The 26,070-nt window shown below is 45.4% G+C and overlaps 1 protein-coding gene across 1 annotated transcript in view; it reads right to left on the bottom strand.

Annotated features, from left to right (window-relative positions):
- Nucleotides 1-10,231: 10,231 nt before the first annotated feature.
- LOC135550767 (vacuolar protein sorting-associated protein 37D-like) overlaps nucleotides 10,232-26,070 on the bottom strand; it is a 46,628-nt gene continuing 30,789 nt past the window's right edge. Inside the window, exons 3-4 of the mRNA XM_064981871.1 lie at nucleotides 18,241-18,323; nucleotides 10,232-11,206 (exon numbers count right to left, since the gene is read on the bottom strand). Coding sequence (XP_064837943.1) covers nucleotides 10,676-11,206; nucleotides 18,241-18,323 — 614 coding nt within the window. The 3' untranslated portion in view covers nucleotides 10,232-10,675. The remainder of the gene's footprint in view (nucleotides 11,207-18,240; nucleotides 18,324-26,070) is intronic.

Raw genomic sequence — 26,070 nt, 5'->3', positions numbered from 1 at the left:
TAAAAGTAATTTACTCACCATCTGAAATAAGCATGCCCCATTCAAAAAAAATTGAACTAAGAACAAATATAGCCCTTGGTTCACGCCAGACCTGACTGCCCTCAACCAGCACAAAAGCATCCTCTGGCGTACTGCACTTGCATCCAATAGTCCCCGCGATATGCAACTTTTCAGGGAAGTCAGGAACCAATACACACAGTCAGTTAGGAAAGCTAAGGCTAGCCTTTTCAAACAGAAATTGGCATCCTGTAGCACTAATTCCAAAAAGTAAAGTCCATGGAGAATAAGAGCACCTCCTCCCAGCTGGCCACTGCACTGAGGCTAGGAAACTGTGTCACCACCGATAAATCCACGATAATCGAGAATTTCAATTTCTCTACAGCTGGCCATGCTTTCCTCCTGGCTACCCCAACCCCGGTCAACAGCTCTGCAACCCCCGCAGCTACTTGCCCAAGCCTCCCCAGCTTCTCCTTCACCCAAATCCAGATAGCAGGTGTTCTGAAAGAGCTAAAAAACCTGGACCTGTACAAATCAGCTGGGCTACACAATCTGGACCCTCTCTTTCTGAAATTATCTGCCTCCATTGTTGCAATCCCTATTACTAGTCTGTACAACCTTTCTTTCGTATCGTCCGATATTCCTAAATATGGGAATGCTGCCGCGGTCATCCCCCTCTTCAAAGGGGGTGACACTCTAGACCCAAACTGTTAAAGACCTACAGTTGAAGTCTGAAGTTTACATATGCCTTAGCCAAATACATTTAAACTCAGTTTTTCACAACATTTAATCCTAGTAAAAATTCCCTGTTTTAGGTCAGGATCAGCACTTTTATTTTAAGAATGTGAAATCTCAGAATAATAGAAGAGCTAATGATTTATTTCAGCTTTAATGTCTTTCATCACATTCCCAGTTGGTCAGAGGTTAACATACACTCAATTAGTATTTGATAGCATTGCCTCTAAATTGTTTAACTTCAGTCAAACATTTCAGGTAGCCTTCCACAAGCTTCCCACAATAAGTTGGGTGAATTTTGGCCCATTCCTCCTGACAGAGCTGGTGTACCCGAGTCAGGTTTGTAGGCCTCCTTGCTTGCACATGCCTTTTCAGTTCTGCCCACAAATTTTCTGTAGGATTGAGGTCAGGGCTTTGTGATGGCCACTCCAATACCTTGACTTTGTTGTCCTTAAGTCATTTTGCTTTGGAAGCATGTTGGGGTCATTGTTCGTTTGGAAGACCCATTTGCGACCAAGCTTTAACTTCCTGACTGATGTCTTGAGATGTTGCTTCAATATATCCACGTAATTTTCCTACCTCATGATGCCATCTATTTTGTGACGTGCACCAGTCCCTCATGCAGCAAAGCACCACCACAACATGATGCTGCCACCCCGGTGCTTCACGATTGGGATGGTGTTTTCGGCTTGCAAGCCCCCCCCCCCCTTATCCTCCAAACTTAACAATGGTCATTATGGCCTAACAGTTCTATTTCTCCAAAAAGTACGAACTTTGTCCCCATGTGCAGTTGTAAACCGTGGTCTGGCTTTCTTATGACAGTTTTGGAGCAGTGGCTTCTTCCTTGCTGAGCGGGCTTTCAGGATATGTCGTTATAGGACTAATTTACTGTGGATATAGATACTTTTGTACCTGTTTCCTCCAGCATCCTCACAAGGTCCTTTGCCGTTGTTCTGGGATTGATTTGCACTTTTCGCACCAAAGTACGTTCATCTCTAGGAGACAGAACGCGTCTCCTTCCTGGGCGGTATGTTGGCTGCTTGGTCCCATGGTGTACTATTGTTTGTACAGATGAATGTGGTACCTTCAATTTGGAAATTGCTCCCAAGGATTAGCCAGGCTTGTGGAGGTATACAATTACATTTTTCTGAAGTCTTGGCTGATTTCTTTTGATTTTCCCATGATGTCAAGCAAAGAGGCACTGAGTTTGAAGGTAGACCTTGAAATACATCCACAAGTACACCTCCAATTGACTTAAATTATGTCAATTAGCCTATCAGAATCTTCTAAAGCCATGACATCATTTCCTGGAATTTTCAAAGCTGTTTAAAGGCACAGTCAACTTAGTGTATGTAAACTTCTGATCCACTGGAATTGTGATATGGTGATTTAGTGAAATAATCTCTCTGTGAACAATTGTTGGAAAAATTACTTGTCATGCACAAAGTAGATGTCCTAACCAACTTGCCAAAACTATAGTTTGTTAACAAGAAATTTGTGGAGTGGTTGAAAAACGAGTTTTACTGACTCCAGCCTGTGTATATAAACTTCCGACTTCAACTGTATATCCATCCTGACCTGCCTTTCTAAAGTCTTCAAAAGCCAATTTAACAAACAGATCACTGACCATTTCGAATCCCACCTTCTCCGCTGTGCAATCCGGTTTCCGAGCTGGTCATGGGTTCACCTCAGCCACGCTCAAGGTACTAAACGATATCAGGCTACCGGAGACCTGGAGTTCTCTGGAACTGCCGATCTGCGGCCAACAAGGCAGAGTTCATCTCAGCCTATGCCTCCCTCCAGTCCCTCGACTTCTTGGCACTGACGGAAACATGGATCACCACAGATAACACTGCTACTCCTACTGCTCTCTCTTCGTCCGCCCACGTGTTCTCGCACACCCCGAGAGCTTCTGGTCAGCGGGGTGGTGGCACCGGGATCCTCATCTCTCCCAAGTGGTCATTCTCTCTTTCTCCCCTTACCCATCTGTCTATCGCCTCCTTTGAATTCCATGCTGTCACAGTTACCAGCCCTTTCAAGCTTAACATCCTTATCATTTATCGCCCTCCAGGTTCCCTCGGAGAGTTCATCAATGAGCTTGATGCCTTGATAAGCTCCTTTCCTGAGGACGGCTCACCTCTCACAGTCCTGGGCGACTTTAACCTCCCCACGTCTACCTTTGACTCATTCCTCTCTGCCTCCTTCTTTCCACTCCTCTCCTCTTTTGACCTCACCCTCTCACCTTCCCCCCCCACTCACAAGGCAGGCAATACGCTCGACCTCATCTTTACTAGATGCTGTTCTTCCACTAACCTCATTGCAACTCCCCTCCAAGTCTCCGACCACTACCTTGTATCCTTTTCCCTCTCGCTCTCATCCAACACTTCCCACACTGCCCCTACTCGGATGGTATCGCGCCGTCCCAACCTTCGCTCTCTCTCCCCCCGCTACTCTCTCCTCTTCCATCCTATCATCTCTTCCCTCTGCTCATACCTTCTCCAACCTATCTCCTGATTCTGCCTCCTCAACCCTCCTCTTTCCCTTTCTGCATCCTTTGACTCTCTATGTCCCCTATCCTCCAGGCCGGCTCGGTCCTCCCCTCCCGCTCTGTGGCTCGACGACTCATTGCGAGCTCACAGAACAGGGCTCAGCCGAGCGGAAATGGAGGAAAACTCGCCTCCCTGCGGACCTGGCATCCTTTCACTCCCTCCTCTCTACATTTTCCTCCTCTGTCTCTGCTGCTAAAGCCACTTTCTACCACTCTAAATTCCAAGCATCTGCCTCTAACCCTAGGAAGCTCTTTGCCACCTTCTCCTCCCTCCTGAATCCTCCTCCTCCCTCTCTGCAGATGACCCATTTTGAAAAGAAGGTCGACGACATCCGATCCTCGTTTGCTAAGTCAAACGACACCGCTGGTTCTGCTCACACTGCCCTACCCTGTGCTCTGACCTCTTTCTCCCCTCTCTCTCCAGATGAAATCTCGCTTCTTGTGACGGCCGGCCGCCCAACAACCTGCCCGCTTGACCCTATCCCCTCCTCTCTTCTCCAGACCATTTCCGGGACCTTCTCCCTTACCTCACCTCGCTCATCAACTCATCCCTGACCGCTGGCTACGTCCCTTCCGTCTTCAAGAGAGCGAGAGTTGCACCCCTTCTGAAAAAACCTACACTCGATCCCTCCGATGTCAACAACTACAGACCAGTATCCCTTCTTTCTTTTCTCTCCAAAACTCTTGAACGTGCCGTCCTTGGCCAGCTCTCCCGCTATCTCTCTCAGAATGACCTTCTTGATCCAAATCAGTCAGGTTACAAGACTAGTCATTCAACTGAGACTGCTCTTCTCTGCATCACGGAGGCGCTCCGCACTGCTAAAGCTAACTCTCTCTCCTCTGCTCTCATCCTTCTAGACCTATCGGCTGCCTTCGATACTGTGAACCATCAGATCCTCCTCTCCACCCTCTCCGAGTTGGGCATCTCCGGTGCGGCCCACGCTTGGATTGCGTCCTACCTGACAGGTCGCTCCTACCAGGTGGCGTGGCGAGAATCTGTCTCCTCGCCACGCGCTCTCACCACTGGTGTCCCCCAGGGCTCTGTTCTAGGCCCTCTCCTATTCTCGCTATACACCAAGTCACTTGGCTCTGTCATAACCTCACATGGTCTCTCCTATCATTGCTATGCAGACGACACACAATTAATCTTCTCCTTTCCCCCTTCTGATGACCAGGTGGCGAATCGAATCTCTGCATGTCTGGCAGATCAGTGTGGATGACGGATCACCACCTCAAGCTGAACCTCGGCAAGACGGAGCTGCTCTTCCTCCCGGGGAAGGACTGCCCGTTCCATGATCTCGCCATCACGGTTGACAACTCCATTGTGTCCTCCTCCCAGAGCGCTAAGAACCTTGGCGTGATCCTGGACAACACCCTGTCGTTCTCAACTAACATCAAGGCGGTGGCCCGTTCCTGTAGGTTCATGCTCTACAACATCCGCAGAGTACGACCCTGCCTCACACAGGAAGCGGCGCAGGTCCTAATCCAGGCACTTGTCATCTCCCGTCTGGATTACTGCAACTCGCTGTTGGCTGGGCTCACTGCCTGTGCCATTAAACCCCTACAACTCATCCAGAACGCCGCAGCCCGTCTGGTGTTCAACCTTCCCAAGTTCTCTCACGTCACCCCGCTCCTCCGCTCTCTCCACTGGCTTCCAGTTGAAGCTCGCATCCGCTACAAGACCATGGTGCTTGCCTACGGAGCTGTGAGGGGAACGGCACCGCAGTACCTCCAGGCTCTGATCAGGCCCTACACCCAAACAAGGGCACTGCGTTCATCCACCTCTGGCCTGCTCGCCTCCCTACCACTGAGGAAGTACAGTTCCCGCTCAGCCCAGTCAAAACTGTTCGCTGCTCTGGCCCCCCAATGGTGGAACAAACTCCCTCACGACGCCAGGACAGCGGAGTCAATCACCACCTTCCGGAGACACCTGAAACCCCACCTCTTTAAGGAATACCTAGGATAGGATAAAGTAATCCTTCTCACCCCCCCCCCCCTTTAATGATTTAGATGCACTATTGTAAAGTGGCTGTTCCACTGGATGTCATAAGGTGAATTCACCAATTTGTAAGTCGCTCTGGATAAGAGCGTCTGCCAAATGACTTAAATGTAAATGTAATAACCGCCATCGATAAAAGACAGTACTGTGCAGCCGTCTTCATCGACATAGCCAAGGCTTTCAACTCTCAATCACAGTATTCTTATCGGCAGACTCAACAGCCTTGGTTTCTCAAGTGACTGCCTCGCCTGGTTCACCAACTACTTCTCAGAGTTCAGTGTGTCAAATTGGAGGGTCTGTTGTCCGGACCTATGGCAGTCTCTATGGGGGTACCACAGGGTTCAATTCTCAGGCAGACTCTTTGCTCTGTATATATCAATGATGTCGCTCTTGCTGCGGGTGATTCCTTGATCCACCTCTACGCAGACAACACCATTCTGTATACATCTGGCCCTTCTTTGGACACTGTGTTAACAAACCTCCAAACGAGCTTAAATGCAATACAACACTCCTTCCGTGGCCTCCAACTGCTCTTAAACGGTAGTAAAACTAAATGCATGCTCTTCAACTCCAGGTCATCTTCAAGTCTTTGCTAGATAAAGCTCTGCCTTATCTCAGCTCACTGGTCACTATAACAACACCCACCCGTAGCACCCGCTCCAGCAGGTATATCTCACTGGTCATTCCCAAAGCCAACACCCCCTTTGGCCGCCTTTCCGTCCAATTCTCTGCTGCCAATGACTGGAACGAATTGCAAAAATCACTGAAGCTGGAAACTTATATCTCCCTCACTAACTTTAAGTATCAGCTCTCTGAGCAGCTTACCGATCGCTTCAGCTGTACAAAGGACAACCGGTAAATAGCCCATCCAACTACCTACCTTATCCCCATATTGTTTTGTTGTTGCTCTTTTGCACACCAGTATTTCTACTTTCCCATCATCATCTGCACATCTCACTCCAGTGTTAATTTGCTGAATTGTAATTACTTTGCACTATGGCCTAGTTACTACCTTACCTCCTTACTCCATTTGCACACATTGTACATAGATTTTTCTATTGTGTTATTGACTGTACGCTTGTTTATCCCACTTGTGTTTATTGTGGCACTGCTTTGCTTTATCTTAGCCAGGTCGCAGTTGTAAAGGAGAACTTGTACTCAACTGGCCTACCTGGTTAAATAAAAAAACCCGTGGGACAGGTACAGGATGGCAACAACTGCCCCAGTTACACCAGGAACGCACAATCCTTCCATCAGTGCTCAGACTGTCCACAATAAGCTGAGAGAGGCTGAACTGAGGGCTTGTTGGCCTGTTGTAAGGCAGGTCCTCACCAGACATCACCAGCAACAACGTCGCCTATGGGCACAAAACCACAGTCGCTTGGCCAGACAGTACTCGCAGAAAGTGCTCTTCACTGACGAGTCGCGGTTTTGTCTCACCAGGGGAGATGGTCAGATTCTCTTTTATCGTCGAAGGACTGACCGTTACACCGAAGCCTGTACTCTGGAGCAGGATTGATTTGTAGGTGGAGGGTCCGTCATCGTCTGGGGCGGTGTGTCACAGCATCGTCGGCCTGAGCTTGTTGTCATTGCAGGCAATCTCAATGCTGTGCATTACAGGAAAGACATCCTCCTCCCTCAAGTGGTACCCTTCCTGCAGGCTCATCTTGGCATGACCCTCCAGCATGACAATGCCATACTGCTCGTTCTGTGCATGATTTCCTGCAAGACCGGAATCTCAGTGTTCTGGCCAGCGAAGAGCCCGGATCTCAATTCCATTGAGCACCTCTGGAACCTGTTGGCTCGAAGGGTAAGGGCTAGGGCCATTCCCCCCCAGAAATTGTCAGGGAACCTACCCTTGGTGGAAGAGTGGTGTAACAGTAAAAACTGGCAAATCTGGTGCAGTCCATGAGGATATGCACTGCAGTACTTAATGCAGCTGGTGGCCACACCAGATACTGACTTACTTTTGATTTTGACATGTCTGTGGAACTTGTTCAGTTTGTCTTAGTTGTTGAATCCTGTTATGTTGATACAAATATTTACACGTTAAGTTTGCTGAAAATAAACGCAGTTGACAGTGAGAGGACATTTCTTTTTTTGCTGAGTTTAGATGAAATTGCAGGGACAAAAAACACTGGGAGAAAGTGAGCATGGGTACTTATTTTTTTAAATGTTATTATTTTTACCCCGTTTTCTCCACTAATGGTAGTTACAGTCTTGTCCCATCGCTGCAACTCCTGTACAGACTTGGGAGAGGCGAATGTTGCGTCCTGCCAAGCCGCAGTGCTTCTTGACACACTGCTCTTTTAACACAGAAGCTAGCCACACCATTGTCAGAGGAAACACAGTACAGCTGCCAACTGATGTCAGCGTGCATGCGCCCGGCTGCCACAAGGAGTCGCTAGAGCACGATGGTACAAGGACATCTTAGCCGGCCAAACCCTCCCCTAACCCGGACAATGCTGGCCCAATTGAGCGCCGATTCTCCCAGTCGTGACCCATCCTGGGATTGCACACGGATCTGTAGTGACGTCCCTAGCACTGCGATGCAATGCCTTAGACCGCTGTGCCACTCGGGAGGCCCAGCGCATGGGTACTTCTAAAATAAAACTCCTTGCCCAAAGACATAGAGCTAAAGGTTAGAAATGAGCTGTTGACAGAGGGCAATTTTATCAGATTAACCACCATTGACAAAAGCTGTTGTTGACATAAAATGTTGCTGAAGAGCGCAAAAAACATTCCTTTTTTTGACAAGGCCTGTGGTTCTACTACCCATTGTCAAGCCTTGCCCACTCTGTCCAGCCACTGTTGCCCCTGGGGCCTGTTAGAGAGAGCACAGGAGGCTGATGAGACTCCAGATGACCCATGGGGGGGGGGGGGTGAGTCAACCGAGAGATGGCCAGGCTTTCTGCGTGTCGCCTGCAGGGAATACAAGTAAGGCCAACGTCTTTAATTTACGATATACTGTAGGCTTAGCATTGTGTGTATTTCTACTATGTGTTAAGATTATCATGTTGAATGATGTAGGCCAAGCTTAAATAATGAGATCAATGAATTCATAGTAAGTGATGTAAGTATTGTAACGAATCATTGTCTCTCATTTAGCTTGCTTCACCACACACAGCGCCGACTCTTTTTTTTCTCCTCACGCAATCAGGTCACTGGCAGTTCAGTGTCCAGACATCCATACAAGTAGACATTTACCTACTGAGACGCCATGATCTTATTCGGAGCGGTCTGCCCCACTCATATTTTCATACGCCACACACATTCATACTGAGACATTGCAGTGAAATACACAACAGGCAGAAAGGAGAAATTGACTTGAGTGTTATAGTGCTAATTTTCAATGGAATACACACGGATACATTTTGACATACACTGGGCATTTTGTAGAAGCGCTTGCCACCACAATCCACTGATATGAAAAGCTGTAGGCTTATGTCAATAGTATTGTTTTTGGCTAAGTGAATAACCACCACATTCAATTTGATGTACTGTAATTCACATTCCCATCCATTTTCAGGAAAGATGCATGAGTATTCAGTTACCTTGGAGGGAAGAGAAAGATACTATACTGGACAAAATGCTGAAAGCTTTAGTTGTGATCCTGAAACAGAATGGAAACCCCACATTGATATGTACACCATTCCCTTTCACAAAGACTTTCTGTGATAGCTTCTGTTTATTATCATTAGGCCTAATATCTGGGTTAGAATTCAAATCCACACTGTCACAAGTGTTAAAACACGAGTAACTTCAGTACTCCCAACATGAGCTGAAAGGCCTGGTAAACAATTAATGTGGGCTAAATAAAGTCCTCTAATTCTAGGCCCTTAAGTCACTTATGAGCTCCGTACAATCTTATTGCCATAATAACATATTGAGGACATAGGGGAAGACTTGTTCGTGACCACAGTGAAGCCATGGTGTTTTCGCTCTGGCTTGCCCTGGCAGGCTTCTCCTATGAGAGGGCACAAGATCTGAGCTATAAAGTTCACCCTCACCTTGGAGCCTTAAGCAATAAGGCCCGAAGGGGTGTGGTATATGGCCAATATACCACGGCTAAGGGCTGTATCCAGGCACTCAGCGTTGTCGTGAATAAGAACAGCCCTTAACCATGGTATATTGGCCATACACCACACCCCATCTGGCCTTATTGCTTAATTATCCTATTTTCCCCAAAGTGCACTTACAGTATATGCTGGACTGGTAATAAATTGTTTCATATTAAATCATAACAGTATGTGCTGTCTAAGATCAGCCTGCAGAAGGTTGTCTTTCTCACTGAGATAAAATGTACATGCTCTCAGTTGGGAGGAGAAATAAACATCCTGAAATATCCTGTGTGGCTCAGTTGGTAGAGCATGGTGCTTACAACACCAGGGTTGTGGGTTCAATTCCCATGGAAAAAGTACCAACAAAATGACTGTGCACACTCTAGAAAAAAACATCTGCTAAATGACTCAAATGTAAATGCAGTTTCTCATTTATCAGAATAAATAAACAGCCTTTGTTGCTGGTCATTTCAAATAGTAAATAATTTGCCAATGTGAATGCTTCAACACTGTTTGTGAAATAACAGAATTTGGTGCTCTTCAATGTTTATTTGTGACGGGAATCAACTTCGGCTGAGAATCTTGGTGACCTTTTAGAAAATGTAGCCCTATTTGGGAGCCGGGCCAAAGATAACAATGACTGTTTCCCCATATCCACTCTCCACTCTTATTAATAAAAAAAATCCATGTGACAACACCATTTTTTTGAAGACCATCTGCACCATCTTCAAATGTGCATTTGAAAAGGGAAGCTGCATAAACACTGCCACATATCGTGTTCTTGGTTAATCTTTGTGTTGCAATTTCAGAAAGATGGCTTGGAAATGGTTCCAAAGATGCATAAATATGACTATTGCTTGGATCGAACTATAAAACAAGTATCAACAAGGATTTAGATTAATAATAAAAACCATGATTTGAACTTTATTGATCATCAGCAAAACGACACCAGGCCATTTCATAGGAGCCTTGCAATTCTCAGTCGGATGGATGGACAATGGGGTCCTTTATGACAAGCTGGAGACACTAGTCCATTTGTGACATTTCCTTATCATAGCTGTGCTTTACAACCCTGTGACGCCCTGGAAGTGTAACATTCAAATAAAAATGAAAACCATGCCCTGTTTCTCCTTCATTTACTCCCTTGCTTTCAACTGAAATTATTCTGTGCTTTATGGCTTCTGGTTATATCCCATTTTAGGTATGTTTACGTTTTGTGTCATGGGTGGTGAACATATGTTTCAGATCAATTCCACAAAAGCCATCTTTGCGTGCATGAGTCTGGTAGCCACTGTTTGGTTCCATGTCTAGAGACCTCTAGGGCCCATGCCTCAGTTATCGGTATGGAGGCTCAGGCTGGTGAGGGGCGGGCCTATAGAGCTGCTGTAACCGCATCGGTCTGGATGACCAGCCTCCGGGTAACTGTCCAATGACCCGTAGGTTCACAGGATGCCCATGTCCAGAGAGCGGGGCACTGGGGCTCAGGATTTGGGTCTGGCCCGGCTGGGAGTCCAGCGGAGGTAGACTGGTGTGGGTCAGGGCAGATGGCGAGGTGGTGGAGGAGGGTGGCAGGGGGAAGTGGGGAAGCAGGATGGCGGGGGTGAGGCCGTAGCGGAGCTGGAAGACCCGGGGCGGGCCCTGGGCCATGAAGCCGTTGGTCCGCTGGGGTTCCGGCTTCTCGTCCCGCATCTTGTCCTCTTGCTCCTCTGGCTTTTTGGGTTTGCTGGAATTCCGTTTGGCTCGGCTGAGCTCCTGGATTTTCTCGGCCTGAGCACGGCGGATGTGGTAGCTCTTCCTGGAGCTTTGGAAGGAGTCCAGAAACCCCTCCAGGGGCACATTCCCCTCCATGAACTTCTCCAGGAGGTCCTGCAAAGCAGAGGCCCACAAATAAATGGGTATCAGGTGAATTCAAACAAAAGGATTCCCAACCCCTGGGAACAGTTCAAACACAGCCCCACATGTAAAAGTAGATTTCACATTAACTTACATTTTTCCATTAATACAGTGTCCACCACATTTCCACTGGCACAGCCCTAGAATGATTGTAATCAGTCTGACTGGCAACTGTGCCCCCAGTCATGGGGAGCAGATGGAAGACCCGTCTAGCCCAGTATGGGGGGAGTGAATAATTCATGACAGTCTAGTCTGCACAGCCCACCTCCCCAAACACTCTAACCTCTGTCTGAGCACAGCCAATGGAAATTACTCAATTAACAGGCTACGCACACAAAAAAGGCTTGGGTCATTACCGTGTCTCTTCCATATCAGAGCAGCGCAAATGGTCCCCACAGTACCCCCATAATTGCCCTGGACACTGTTTCTTTCTTCACAGTTGCCAGCTGTAGAGGGCTTGACATAATCAACACTATGATATTACCTTCAGCCTCTGGGGCTGAAATCTGGCGTCTTCAACAGGGAGCCGCTAAAGATAGTGTGGCGATACATAAAACCAAATGGTGTTAGAAGGCTGGAACACACAGAAGGACCCACCCTTACCATACGTTAGATAAATAGATTGTGTGAAATCCATCTAATAAACAAATGGCCTGAGGGTCGTCTATTTTTGAGAGACCCATGTTTTTTCAGTGCTGGCTAAGAGCCATTCCTCAACGCAGTCCTATTATGATGAGGGTCACCCAATCAATCAGGCTGACTGCTGCCCTAACAACTTTGAGTCATGGAGCCATCAAACGGGGTTGTGTGAGGTGGAGGAATCACAGTTTATTTAAGTCTGAGCTGGACGGCCTTGCATGGATAAATCAAAACCTGAAGGAAGGATTGTGTGTGGGAAAGTAAGCCTTTCTCTTGATGGGAACGTGCTGTATAGGACTGTAGTCTGTTCACAGTTATGCATTCGGTCACCTACTTAAAGGGTTTGTGAAATGAAGGATTATAAGGACCAATTGCTAATGGATCAAGCTCAATAAATGTGTTGCGCCATGTGTTCCTCGCCAAATAAAAATGTTTTATCACCAAGGACAGTGTCGAGGTTGCACAAATTGTCTGGTAAAAAAATTACCTCTCTCACAAGGGTAAAAACATACCGATATGTGCTCAGCAAACTTGATCCCATGACTCCATTTCCATTGGCCCTGTGCGGTTGGCAAAGTGTGCACAGGCTAGCCCACACCAAGCCCAATATGGGCTAGCCCACACCAAGCCTAGCTACTTCATAATATAGAGGAAGAGGCTCATTGGAATATTTTGGGGTGTGGTTTGCACACAGTTCTTTTTGTGCAACCATTACTGAGAGTGTTCTGTTGTGTGACGCCAAAAATATTTGATCTTGTACACTGTCAACATTGAAGTCTTTATAAAGACAAAGATGGAATCCGCAGTAGGGGGAAATTGTGCAACTGGCCGCCCCACCTCCATAATTGTTTTTTTGTTGTTGTCAAGCAAGCTGAGGAGCGTCGTGCGGCATGGTAAAAAAAAAATACAGTACATATTGTGCTCTTCTAGCACACGTGCAATGATGTCCGAGGTGGAAAAAAAGTGTTGTTTGCAGTAACTTTCTTTGTTGTTGTAATATCGCAAATGGATGTGGCAGTTTCACCATTTAAGGATTCCAGCTTTAAGTACATGTGACATATTAGACTTAACATTCTCTAAAAATGTATGAATGAAAGCAACAACTTGGTCGTCTTTGCTAAATACCTTAAAGCTGGAAACATTAATGGATGGGCTAGCCACATCTGTGCGATATTACAAGAACAAATAAGTTACTGAAAACAACATTGGCCATATCTGAATACCCATACTAGCGTACTACATACTTAAACTGCATAATATGTACTCATTGTCGCATACTATTTAGCACGTACCATTTAGTAAAAAGTATGCAGTATGCCACGGCTGCAACCAACGCAGTAGCGGCTCCTGACTGGCTGAGTAGGTGTGTGGCGGAGTGCGGGTGGATTTGTCAATTCCAGACGTGCAAACTACCTGCCCTCCAGGACACCTACACCACCCAATGTCACAGGAAGGCCATAAAGATCATCAAGGACAACAACCACCCGAGCCACTGCCTGTTCACCCCGCTATCATCCAGAAGGCGAGGTCAGTACAGGTGCATCAAAGCAGGGACCGAGAGACTGAAAAACAGCTTCTATCTCAAGCCCATCAGACTGTTAAACAGCCATCATTAACTTTGAGTGGCTGCTGCCAACACACTGACTCAACTCCAGCCACTTTAATAATGGCAATTGATGGAAAAATATATCACTAGCCACTTTAAACAATGCTACTTAATATTATGTTTACATACCCTACATTACTCATCTCATATGTATATGTATATACTGTACTCTATGTATATACTGTACTCATCTACTGCATCTTTATGTAATCCATGTATCACTAGCCACTTTAAACTATGCCACTTTGTTTACATACCCTACATTACTCATCTCACATGTATATACTGTACTCGATACCATCTACTGCATCTTGCCTATGCCGTTCTGTACCATCACTCATTCCTATATCTTTATGTACATATTCTTTAACTAGAAGCACAAGCATTTTGCTACACTCGCATTAACATCTGCTAACCATGTGTATGTGTGTCACGTTCTGACCATAGTTCTTTTGTGTTTTCCTTGTTTTAGTGTTGGTCAGGACGTGAGCTGGGTGGGCATTCTATGTTTTGTGTGTCGAGGTTGTTTTTCTGTGTTCGGCCTAGTATGGTTCTCATTCAGAGGCAGGTGTCCTTAGTTGTCTCTGATTGAGAATCATACTTAGGTAGCCTGGGTTTCGCTGTGTTTTTGTGGGTGATTGTTTCCGTGACTGTGTTTTACACCACACGGTACTGTTTTCGGTTTTCACATTTGTTGTTTTTGTAAATTGAAGTGTTCAGTTTGGATTTATTATTAAATAAGATGAACACTAACCACACTGCGCTTTGGTCCTCTCCTTCAACGGAAGAAAACTGTTAAAATGTGACAAATACATTTGATTTGATTTGATGACAATGGACCTCAGGATATCATCACGGTATCTCTGCATTCAAATTGCCATTATAAATTGCGTTCGTTGTCCGTAGCTTATGCCTGCCCATACCATAACCCCACCTCCACCATGGGGCATTCTGTTCACAACCTTGACATCAGCAAACCGCTCACCCACATGATGCCATACACGCTATGCCTGGTACAGTTGAATCCGGGTTTAATCTGGGAAGAGCACCTATCTCAAGTGTGCCAGTGGCCATCGAAGGTGGGCATTTGCCCACTGAAGTTGGTTACGACGCCGAACTGCAGTCAGGTCAAGGCCCTGGTGAGGACGACAAGCACGCAGATGAGCTTCCCTGAGACGGTTTATGGACTTGGTCTGCGGTTGTGAGGCCGGTTGGACGTACTGCCAAATTCTCTAAAACGACGTTGGAGGTGGTTTATGGTAGAGGAATTAACATTCAATTCTCTGGCAAGTTCTGGTGAATGTTCCAGCAGTCAGCATGCCAATTGCACGCTCCCTTAAAACTTGAGACATCTGTGGCACTGTGTTGTGTGACAAAACCGCACGTTAGAGTAGCGCTTTATTGTCCCCAGCACAAGGTGCATCTATGTAATGATCATGCTGTTTAATCAGATTCTTGATATGCCACACCTGTCAAGTGAATTGATTATCTTGGCAAAGGTTAAAAAAAAGCTCTCTAACAGGGATGTAAACAACTTAGTGCACAAAATTTGAGAGAAATAAGCTTTTAGTGAATATTTCTGGGATCTGTTATATTAGCTTGTGAAACAAGGGACCAACACTTTACATATTGCATTTATATTTTTGTTAAGTGTAGTTATATTAAATTGAAGCTTTAGGTTACTGAGGTATTTACATTTTTCAGTAAACCGTGATGGTTAACCTGCAGTATGTATTAAAAAGTAGCTGAATATTCATATACACATTTATGTAAATGTAGGAACATGCTATAATTCATCAAAGGTAGGCCTATATCTGTAAATCCACTCAACCATGTCAGTGTTTGAGTGTTACATTTCCCAGCACTGTAAACATTATCAATATTTCCTGTCTTCCTTCAAACACAGTTATTTTCGGAATATCACATGTACTAAGATGATGTGTTAGGGGGGGTTCTGTGCTATGGCTCATGGTAAAGACCCTTGAGCAGGATGTGTGGAATACAGAGTGCTATTAATGACATGTGATGTGGACATACAGTATAGGCTAGGCTATGGGGGTTGAGGGAGGCCTTTCATTCTGGAGAGAGACAACTGAGGGCTGTCACATGACTCCTGCTCCATTGTGGCTACCCGGTTTCTCTTGGGATGCATGGGCTGTCGATTGATTTGAACAGTGATTACACTATTGCACAGTCTAGGTGGACATTTTTGGAAATGGAGCGGATCATCCCCATGTATGGATTTCTGTGAACTGTCTGGTTGTCAATAACATTGTGGCAGGGTCTACAGTCAATCACGGACTACAATCACGGACTACAAGAAGAAATCCAGCCCAGTCACGGACCAGGATGTCTTGCTCCCAGGCAGACTAAGTAACTTTTTTGCCCGCTTTGAGGACAATACAGTGCCACTGACACGGCCTGCAACGAAAACATGCGGTCTCTCCTTCACTGCAGCCGAGGTGAGTAAAACATTTGAACGTGTTAACCCTCGCAAGGCTGCAGGCCCAGACGGCATCCCCAGCCGCGCCCTCAGAGCATGCGCAGACCAGCTGGCTGGTGTGTTTACGGACATATTCAATCAATCCCTATCCCTATACCAGTCTGCTGTTCCCACATGCTTCAAGAGGGCCACCATTGTTCCTGTTCCCAAGAAAGCTAAGGTAACTGAGCTAAACGACTACCGCCCCGTAGCACTCACTTCCGTCATCACGAAGTGCTTTGAGAGACTAGTCAAGGACCATATCACCTCCACCCTACCTGACACCCTAGACCCACTCCAATTTGCTTACCGCCCAAACAAGTCCACAGACGACGCAATCTCAAACACACTGCACACTGCCCTAACCCATCTGGACAAGAGGAATACCTATGTGAGAATGCTGTTCATCGACTACAGCTCGGCATTTAACACCATAGTACCCTCCAAGCTCGTCATCAAGCTCGAGACCCTGGGTCTCGACCCCGCCCTGTGCAACTGGGTCCTGGACTTCCTGACGGGCCACACCCAGGTGGTGAGGGTATGCAACAACATCTCCACCCCGCTGATCCTCAACACTGGGGCCCCACAAGGGTGCGTTCTGAGCCCTCTCCTGTACTCCCTGTTCACCCACGACTGCGCGGCCACGCACGCCTCCAACTCAATCATCAATTTTGCGGACGACACAACAGTGGTAGGCTTGATTACCAACAACGACGAGACGGCCTACAGGGAGGAGGTGAGGGCCCTCGGAGTGTGGTGTCAAGACAATAACCTCACACTCAACGTCAACAAAACTAAGGAGATGATTGTGGACTTCAGGAAACAGCAGAGGGAACACCCCCCTATCCACAACGATGGAACAGTAGTGGAGAGGGTAGTAAGTTTTAAGTTCCTCGGCATACACATCACATACAAACTGAATTGGTCCACTCACACAGACAGCATCGTGAAGAAGGCGCAGCAGCGCCTCTTCAACCTCAGGAGGCTGAAGAAATTCGGCGTGTCACCAAAAGCACTCACAAACTTCTACAGATGAACAATCGAGAGCATCCTGGCGGGCTGTATCACCGCCTGGTACGGCAACTGCTCCGCCCACAACCGTAAGGCTCTCCAGAGGGTAGTGAGATCTGCACAACGCATCACCGGGGGCAAACTACCTGCCCTCCAGGACACCTACACCACCCCATGTTACAGGAAGGCCATAAAGATCATCAAGAACAACACCCACCCGAGCCACTGCCTGTTCACCCCGCTATCATCCAGAAGGCGAGGTCAGTACAGGTGCATCAAAGCTGGGACCGAGAGACTGAAAAACAGATTCTATCTCAAGGCCATCAGACTGTTAAACAGCAACCACTAACATTGAGTGGCTGCTGCCAACACACTGACTCAACTCCAGCCACTTTAATAATGGGAATTGATGGGAAATGATGTAAAATATATCACTAGCCACTTTAAACAATGCTACCTAATATAATGTTTACATACCCTACATTATTCATCTCATATGTATACGTATATACTGTACTCTATATCATCTACTGCATCCTTATGTAATACATGTATCACAAGCCACTTTAACTATGCCACTTTGTTTACATACTCATCTCATATGTATATACTGTACTCGATACCATCTACTGTATCTTGCCTATGCTGCTCTGCACCATCCCTCATTCATATCCTTATGTACATATTCTTTATCCCCTTACACTGTGTATAAGAAATTTGTTTTGGAATTGTTAGTTAGATTACTTGTTGGTTATTACTGCATTGTCGGAACTAGAAGCACAAGCATTTCGCTACACTTGCATTAACATCTGCTAACCATGTGTATGTGACAAATAAAATTTGATTTGATTTGATTGTGTGTTTAATGCGCAAATTAACATTTGAAAGAACCTGTTCTTTTGAAATATAAAGCTCTAGGCAAATGCTCTCTTTCAAACTGTAGATATTTCTATTGAAATCGTGACCAGATAGATGTAGTATAGTGCACAGAAAACACTTTTTTTATCGCACTTGAAAAAGGCAACCAGTACAGTGTGGATCATAACTCCTGCATTCTTGAATACTCAAGTGTGCATGCGTTTCATGGACTATTCCTAGAACAAGCAGTAATCTGTCCATCGTTACCGGAGTGCAGAATGAACAAAAGTGGCCTGGCTGTTGACTGGCATGGGGGCTTTTCAATTATACTACACTCGTGCTGACAATGCAAAGAACACAGTCAGTGGTTTATGCTAAGACTAAACATTAGAGTTCAGGCTTTGGATTTACCTCGGACTGTTCCTCAGCACGCGCCACATCTTCCTGGAGAAGATTCTGTGCTGTCTGGAGGCTGTGCTTCTGTATGTCGGCCTCTGCAAGGACAAAGAATCATAATTTATTCACAGGGAATGACAGTGACAGAGGGAACAGTTAAGAAAAAGAGTGACTTATGATTAGCTCAAGACTGAGGGTGGTTTAGTCACTGAGAAACCAGGAGAGATTAAATAATTTAAAAACAAATAACCTTTCAGGGAATGAACATTATTTCAAAATCGGACCTCTGAAATGAAAATGGTTGGCCCTGCCTTCAGCAAAATATATTTGACCTAAACCCTCTCTGAATGCTTGAGAAAAAAACAAGTGACCCTCCTTTATACCCCAAAATAATAATTAAAATAAAATGGATTGCAGAGAACATGTCTACCGTTTACCCTCACTTGTTGGACAGACTAGAGCCTTAAATATGCAGTTTTAGAAACTGTACTTCGTACTGTAAGCATTATTTGGCAACGCAGGTATTCTGATACACAGGGCTGCAGGCCAGAAGGTTGTGGCTCATGGTAAAGATCCTTGAGCAGGCTGTGTGGAATATAGAGCGTTATTAATGAAATGTGATGTGGACATACAGTATAGGCTAGGCTATGGGGGTTGGGGGAGGCCTTTCATTCTGGAGAGAGACAACTGAGGGCTGTCGCATGACTCCTGCTCCATTGTGGCTACCCGTTTTTTTTATGAGATGCATGGGCTGTCGATTGATTAAATCTGAGACATCATTGGGAATCTGGGAATGGTACTACCTTAACCCAATGAGAGAAGGTCAAAAGTGATTCCCTAAAAGCTATCTGGGTTTAAACCTCTTCTATTGTACAGAAAGTCAATCAATCACATTTACAGTGGGGCAAAAAAGTATTTAGTCAGCCACCAATTGTGCAAGTTCTCCCACTTAAAAAGATGAGAGAGGCCTGTAATTTTCATCATAGGTACACTTCAACTATGACAGACAAAATGAGAGAAAAAAATCCAGAAAATCACATTGTAGGATTTTTAATGAATTTATTTGCAAATTATGGTGGAAAAGAAGTATTTGGTCAATAAAAAAAGTTTATCTCAATACTTGTTATATACCCTTTGTTGGTAATGGCAGAGGTCAAACATTTTCTGTAAATCTTCACAATGCTGCTCCTCGCTTTGAGGACAATGCAGTGCCGCTGACACAGCCTCTACCAAAACTTGCGGGCTCTCCTTCATCGCAGCCAACGTGAGTAAAATATTTAAACGTGTTAACCCTCGGCTAAGAAAGCTAAGGTAACTGAGCTAAATGACTACCGCTCCGTAGCACTCACTTCCATCATCATGAAGTGCTTTGAGAGACTAGTCAAGGATCATATCACCTCCACCCTACCTGACACCCTAGACCCACTCCAATTTGCTTACCGCCCCAATAGGTCCACAGACGACGCAATCGCAATCACACTGCACACTGCCCTAACCCATCTGGACAAGAGGAAAACCTATGTAAGGATGCTGTTCATCGAGTACAGCCCAGCATTTAACACCATAGTACCCTCCAAACTCATCATTAAGCTCGAGACCCTGGGTCTCAACCCCGCCCTGTGCAACTGGGTCCTGGACTTTGACGGGCCGCCCTCAGGTGGTGAGGGTAGGTAACAACATCTTCACCCCGCTGATCCTCAACACTGGGACCCCACAAGGGTGCGTTGTCAGCCCTCTCCTGTACTCTCTGTTCACCCATGACTGCTTGGCCATACACGCCTCCAACTCAATCATCAAGTTTGCAGACGACAGTGGTAGGTTTGACATGATCGTGGACTTCAGGAAACAGCAGAGGGAGCACCCCCCTATCCGCATTGACAGGACAGTAGTGGAGAAGGTGTACATTTTTAGGTTCCTCGGTGTACACATCACGGACAAACTGAAATGGTCCACCCACACAGACAGCGTGGTGAAGAAGGCACAACAGCACTTCATCAACCTCAGGAGGCTGAAGAAATTTGTCTTGTCACTAAAAACCCACTTTTACAAATGCACAATCAAGAGCATCCTGTCGGGCTTTATCACCGCCTGGTACACAACCACAACTGTAAGGCTCTCCAGTAGTGAGGTCTGCACAACACATCACAGAGGGCAAAATACCTGCCCTCCAGGACACCTACACCACCCGAAGTCACAGGAAGGCCAAAAAGACACCACCCAAGCCACTGCCTGTTCACCCTGCTATCATCCAGAAGGTGAGGTCAGTACAAGTGAATCAAAGCTTGGACCGAGAGAATGAAAAACAGCTTCTATCACAAGGCCATCAGACTGTTAAACAGCCATCACTATCTCAAGCCACTTTATTAATTAAAAATCGGATGTAATAAATGTATCACTAGTCACTTTAAATAATGCTACTTTATATAATGTTTACATACCTTACATTACTCATCTCATATGTACAGTTGAAGTCGGAAGTTTACATACACTTAGGATGGAGTCATTAAAACTTGTTTTTCAACCACTCCACAAATTTCTTGTTAACAACTATAGTTTTGGCAAGTCGGTTAGGACATCTACTTTGTGCATGACACAAGTCATTTTTCCAACAATTGTTTACAGACAGATTATTTCACTTATAATTCACTGTACCACAATTCTAGTGGGTCAGAAGTTTACATACACTAAGTTGACTGTGCCTTCAAATGTATTTCAAGGCTTACATTCCAACTCAGTGCCTTTTTGCTTGACATCATGGGAAAATCAAAAGAAATCAGCCAAGAACTCAGAAAAAAATTGTAAACCTCCACAAGTATGGTTCATCCTTGGGAGCAATTTCCAAACGCCTGAAGGTACTACGTTCATCTGTACAAACAATAGTACGCAAGTATAAACACCATAGGACCACGCAGCCATCATACCAGTCAGGAAGGAGACACGTTCTGTCTCCTAGAGATGAACGTACTTCTGTGCAGAAGTGCAAATAAATCCCAGAACAACAGCCAAGGAAATTGTGAAGATGCTGGAGGAAACAGACACAAAAGTATCTGTATCCAGAGTAAACAAGTCCTATATCGACATAACCTGAAAGCCTGATCAGCAAAGAAGAAGCCACTGCTCCAAAACTGCCATAAAAAAGCCAGACTATGGTTTGCAACTGCACACGGGGACAAAGATCATACTTTTTGGAGAAATGTACTCTGGTCTGATGAAACAAAAATAGAACAGTTTCGCCATAGTGACCATCCTAATGTTTGGAGGGAAAAGGGGGAGGCTTGAAAGCCGAAGAACACCATCCCAACCGTGAAGCATGGGGGTGGCAGCATCATGTTGTGGTGGTGCTTTGCAGCAGGAGGGACTGGTGCACTTCACAAAATAGATGGCATCATGAGTTAGGAAACTTATGTAGATATATTGAAGCAACATCTCAAGACATCAATCAGGAAGCAAAAGCTTGGTTGCAAATGGGTCTTCCAAATGGATAATGACCCCAAGCATACTTCCAAAGTTGTGGCAAAATGGCTTAAGGACAACAAAGTCAAGGTACTAGAGTGGCCATCACAAAGCCCTGACCTCAATCCCATAGAAAGTTTGTGGGCAGAACAGAAAAAGCGTGTGTGAGCAAGGAGGCCTACAAACCTGACTCAGTTACACCAGCTCTGTCAGGAGGAATGGGCCAAAATTCGCCCAACTTATTGTGGGAAGCTTGTGGAAGGCTACCCGAAACGTTTGACCCAAGTTAAACAATTTAAAGGCAATGCTACCAAATACTAATTGAGTGTATGTAAACTTCAGACCCACTGGGAATGTGATGAAAGAAATAAAAGCTGAAATATCATTCTCTCTACTATTTTTCTGACATTTCACATTCTTAAAATAAAGTGTTGATACTAACTGACCTAAAACAGGGTATTTTTACTTGGATTACATGTCAGGAATTGTGAAAAACTGAGTTTAAATGTATTATGCTAACATGCTGACCAGACCGGACACGTCGCGTGCGAGAGCGTCGCAAAATAAATTGAGAAATCCATGTTATTCAATTATTGCACCCACATTGCTCGCGCGCGTCAACGAGCATCTGCGTTGCCAAGGGCTAAAATAGGAGTCATCCTATTTCTGATGCAGATCGCACTGAAAGTCCTGCCTCTCCCATCTCCTCATTGGTTTAAAGAAGCAGGTACCCACATGCCATTTCCTCATTCGTTATACCCACGTGGGTGATTGAAAGACGAAATGTTTTGCCGGTTGTCGTGGTAAAAGTGTAGATGTATATCACCATATAAGTACAAAGATGAAAAAGCCTGGAAGGAGGAGAGATGACTAGAAAGGATTCGGTTGGCCGTTTATTGTGTGGATTAATTGTCGGAGTAGAAGACCTTGTGCATTTCAGGTAAAATAACAACTCAATGTTTATATCCCAGGACAAATTAGCTAGCAACAGCAAGCTAGCTAAATAGGACAAATTAGCTAGCAAGTGCATGTTAACTAGCCATACATGTTTAATGCTTTTCGACCTGTCCCCAAATGAATGTAATTGGTTCAGAGTTTGTTTTGATATTTTAACCTGCGTGTCGTGATCGCGTTTGGTGTAGGGGGACGAAATAAATTTATGCACGATGGCGCACACACGCAACCGGTTTTGGTTCCGTGTAAGGTGTATGTAAACTTCCAACTTCAACTGTATATACTGTACTCTATACCATCTATTGCGTATTGCCTATGCTGTACGACCATCGCTCATCCATATATTTATATGTACATATTCTTATTAATTCCTTTACACCGGTGTGTATAAGGTAGTTGTTGTGAAATTGTTAGATTACTTGTTAGAATTTACTGCACGGTTGGAACTAGAAGCACAAGCACTACGCTACACTCGCATTAACATCTGCTAACCATGTGTATGTGACCAATAAAATTGATTTGGATTTGATTTCATGTACAAAGCAGTACAAGTTTACTGTACTGCACAAAAATCCCCAGTAAATTACCCACCACCCTAATGTATGTATGAATGAGAAAGAAACCGTTTTCGCGGTGAGACAAACAGGAGACGTTGATCAGGAATAGATGACATCCATTGTACCATGACATCATAGACAGCCTTTGCTGGACTCTGTTGCTGTTTCTGTAACTCCTGGTGCAGTTTCTTTAAGTCACCCACCCACTGCATAATGTCAGTGTCCAAAGGATCCTCAGCTGTCTTTCTCGGGGAGATGGGGTGGAGGTTGATGGAGCTGCATGGCAGAGGGCACAGATGCGCCTGGACAGTGGGTTGGGTGTTGGTGAGAAGGGCCTAGGTGTTGGAGAGAGGTGCCGGACAGGTGATGAACCAGGCTGGGGGGGATGATGAATCAAGAGGCTATGAACCACCTGTAGATGGGCCCCCATCTCCATCTCTGGACTGTCCAAAACATCACCGCCATCCAACAAGTACAAGCACATGGCGAATACATTAGAATACAATGCAAACAATCTTAAAATACCTCCATGGGCTCCATGGAGTTAAAATGGATTTCATAAAATGGATTTCTCCTGACCCCTCCTGTCTCAGCCTCCAGTATTTATGCTGCAGTAGTTTGTGTCGGGGGGCTAGGGTCAATTTGTTATATCTGGAGTACTTCTCTTGTCCTATCCAGTGTCCTGTGTGAATTTAAGTATGCTCTCTCTAATTCTCTCTTTCTTTCTCTCGGAGGACCTGAGCCCTAGGACCATGCCTCAGGACTACCTGGCATGATGACTCCTTGCTGTCCCCAGTCCACCTGGCCGTGCTGTTGCTCCAGTTTCAACTGTTCTGCCTGTGATTATTATTATTTGACCATGCTGGTCATTTATGAACATTTGAACATCTTGGCCATGTTCTGTTATAATCTCCAACCAGCACAGCCAGAAGAGGACTGGCCACCCCACATAGCCTGGTTCCTCTCTAGGTTTCTTCCTAGGTTTTGGCCTTTCTAGGGAGTTTTTGGGGTTTTAGGCTGAGTTTCTGTACAGCACTTTGAGATATCAGCTGAAGGGCTATATATACATTTGATTTGATATGCTAAACATCTCAATCTAATTAACACACACAACACACCGTCTGTTTTCTGATGTTTGAACTTGCCATCATTATTATAACACAAGCATTGAATATATCCCACTCACAGTTTCCCCCATCCAGAAAAGAGCTGATGTCATATGTTCTAACTAGGTCTGCTAAACATAAGATCACAAACACCCACACACATAATGTACAAAAGGACTCGGCTGCATAATGACTACATACTGTATCTGGCATATCGGTGTCTGTCTGACGATGTTTCACGTGAACACAATCTAGTTGTCTGAGAATCGGTGGGACATACACCACCAGCAGCCCCACTCCTCTTGCCAAATTCACTTTTCAGACTGAACATACCAGTTCCGAATCTTTCTACATGTTTCTTTGATATCAGTATCGGTGTTCAAATTCCGTGATATTTCCCTCCAGCTGTTGACTTTTGCTGGCTTGTCCGAATATAACCGCATCGAAGGGTTGTAAAGGTTCTCGTATTGTCTCATCGACTCGCACAGACGCTCCTCCAAACTGGACATAGACAAAATTGCACTTAGCAAATCTCAAATTAAAAAGCATAAAAAAGGAAGCTTGCAAGTAGTAGAAGTGAAGTAGCAGACCATCTCTTCTGTGTTTACACCAGAAGGGATACCGGAAAATATATGACGTAGACACAGGGACGGGACTTACATTGTAAAACTAACTTAATACTGCCCTCAGTATTCGCAAGGAATGATACGTCGGGTCTCGATTTCCAGGTATTACAAGGAACTGCCTCTTTTGTGGTGAAAAACAACACTGCAACACTGCGCTAAGTCCCGTTGTCCCGTTTTTAAACATTTAAAAACATTGAGGTTTGCTCAAATGAAGAAAAACCTCTAGCTCTTCTCTCTCAGCCTGTCAACACAAGAAAGAGGCATCCTCATACAGCAATGCTCCACTTCCATTGAATAATGTTTGCAGTGTCATCGGTAGGCCCCGGGGCAGGGGAATAAGGCAAACACAATCTATTAGCTCAACCCAGCTGATGAAAAATGGGGGCTTGTCCCTTGAAGTGTAGCTTTGCTGTTACTATGGAAACGTGTCATATTAACGTGCCCTCATTTGTTTATGGCCGCAGGGTAGTAAGTCGCCCAGGCAAGTTGGCCAGCGTAACCATGGAGCAAAGAAAGGTCACGGTGATGACACTATCTTTCTGCACCACGGAGAGAAGCCCCCACCCTTGTATCTGGACAGATGGAGCCAAAAATGCAGGATATGCAAAGACCAGCCCAACAGCTGCGCCAAACAGGCCTACTATTATTCAACAAACGCATAATAGCTAATTGTACACAGATCTCCTTGTTTGTCCAGCCAATTAGTGGTGTTTTCAGCATAGTTTTAGTTGAACATGTCTCCACAAGATGTTCCCTTTAACATGTCACTTCAGTTGATAATGGATTTAGCATGCTAATGATTTATACAGAGCACCGCAGTGTTCACACAAAAACAACAAACCATAGTAAACATTCCAATAACAAGCCCATGACAACTCTGCACCTACGCCTCCGTTCATGTCTCCATTGCCTGAACATGAATAATCCAAACCAACATTAAAGCCCCTTCTGGCAAGAGCTGTGTGAACATGTACCTTCAAATATGTGAGAACCATGCATGTGGGAAATGGTGAGGCGTGTCACGTACATGACCTGTGCTACAGATGTTGGGGTGTAATGGGAGGAGACAGACATCCAAACACTACAGGAGCAGCTGCATGTGACCTACATTGAGGGCAGAAATAATTCAGCAGGCCTGAAGGCTAACTG

The sequence above is a fragment of the Oncorhynchus masou genome, chromosome 12, assembly GCF_036934945.1.
Source record: "Oncorhynchus masou masou isolate Uvic2021 chromosome 12, UVic_Omas_1.1, whole genome shotgun sequence".
NCBI classification, from domain to species: domain Eukaryota; kingdom Metazoa; phylum Chordata; class Actinopteri; order Salmoniformes; family Salmonidae; genus Oncorhynchus; species Oncorhynchus masou.
The sequence above is the reverse complement of the archived record's forward strand: the minus strand, read 5'-3'. Positions and strand labels throughout refer to the sequence as shown.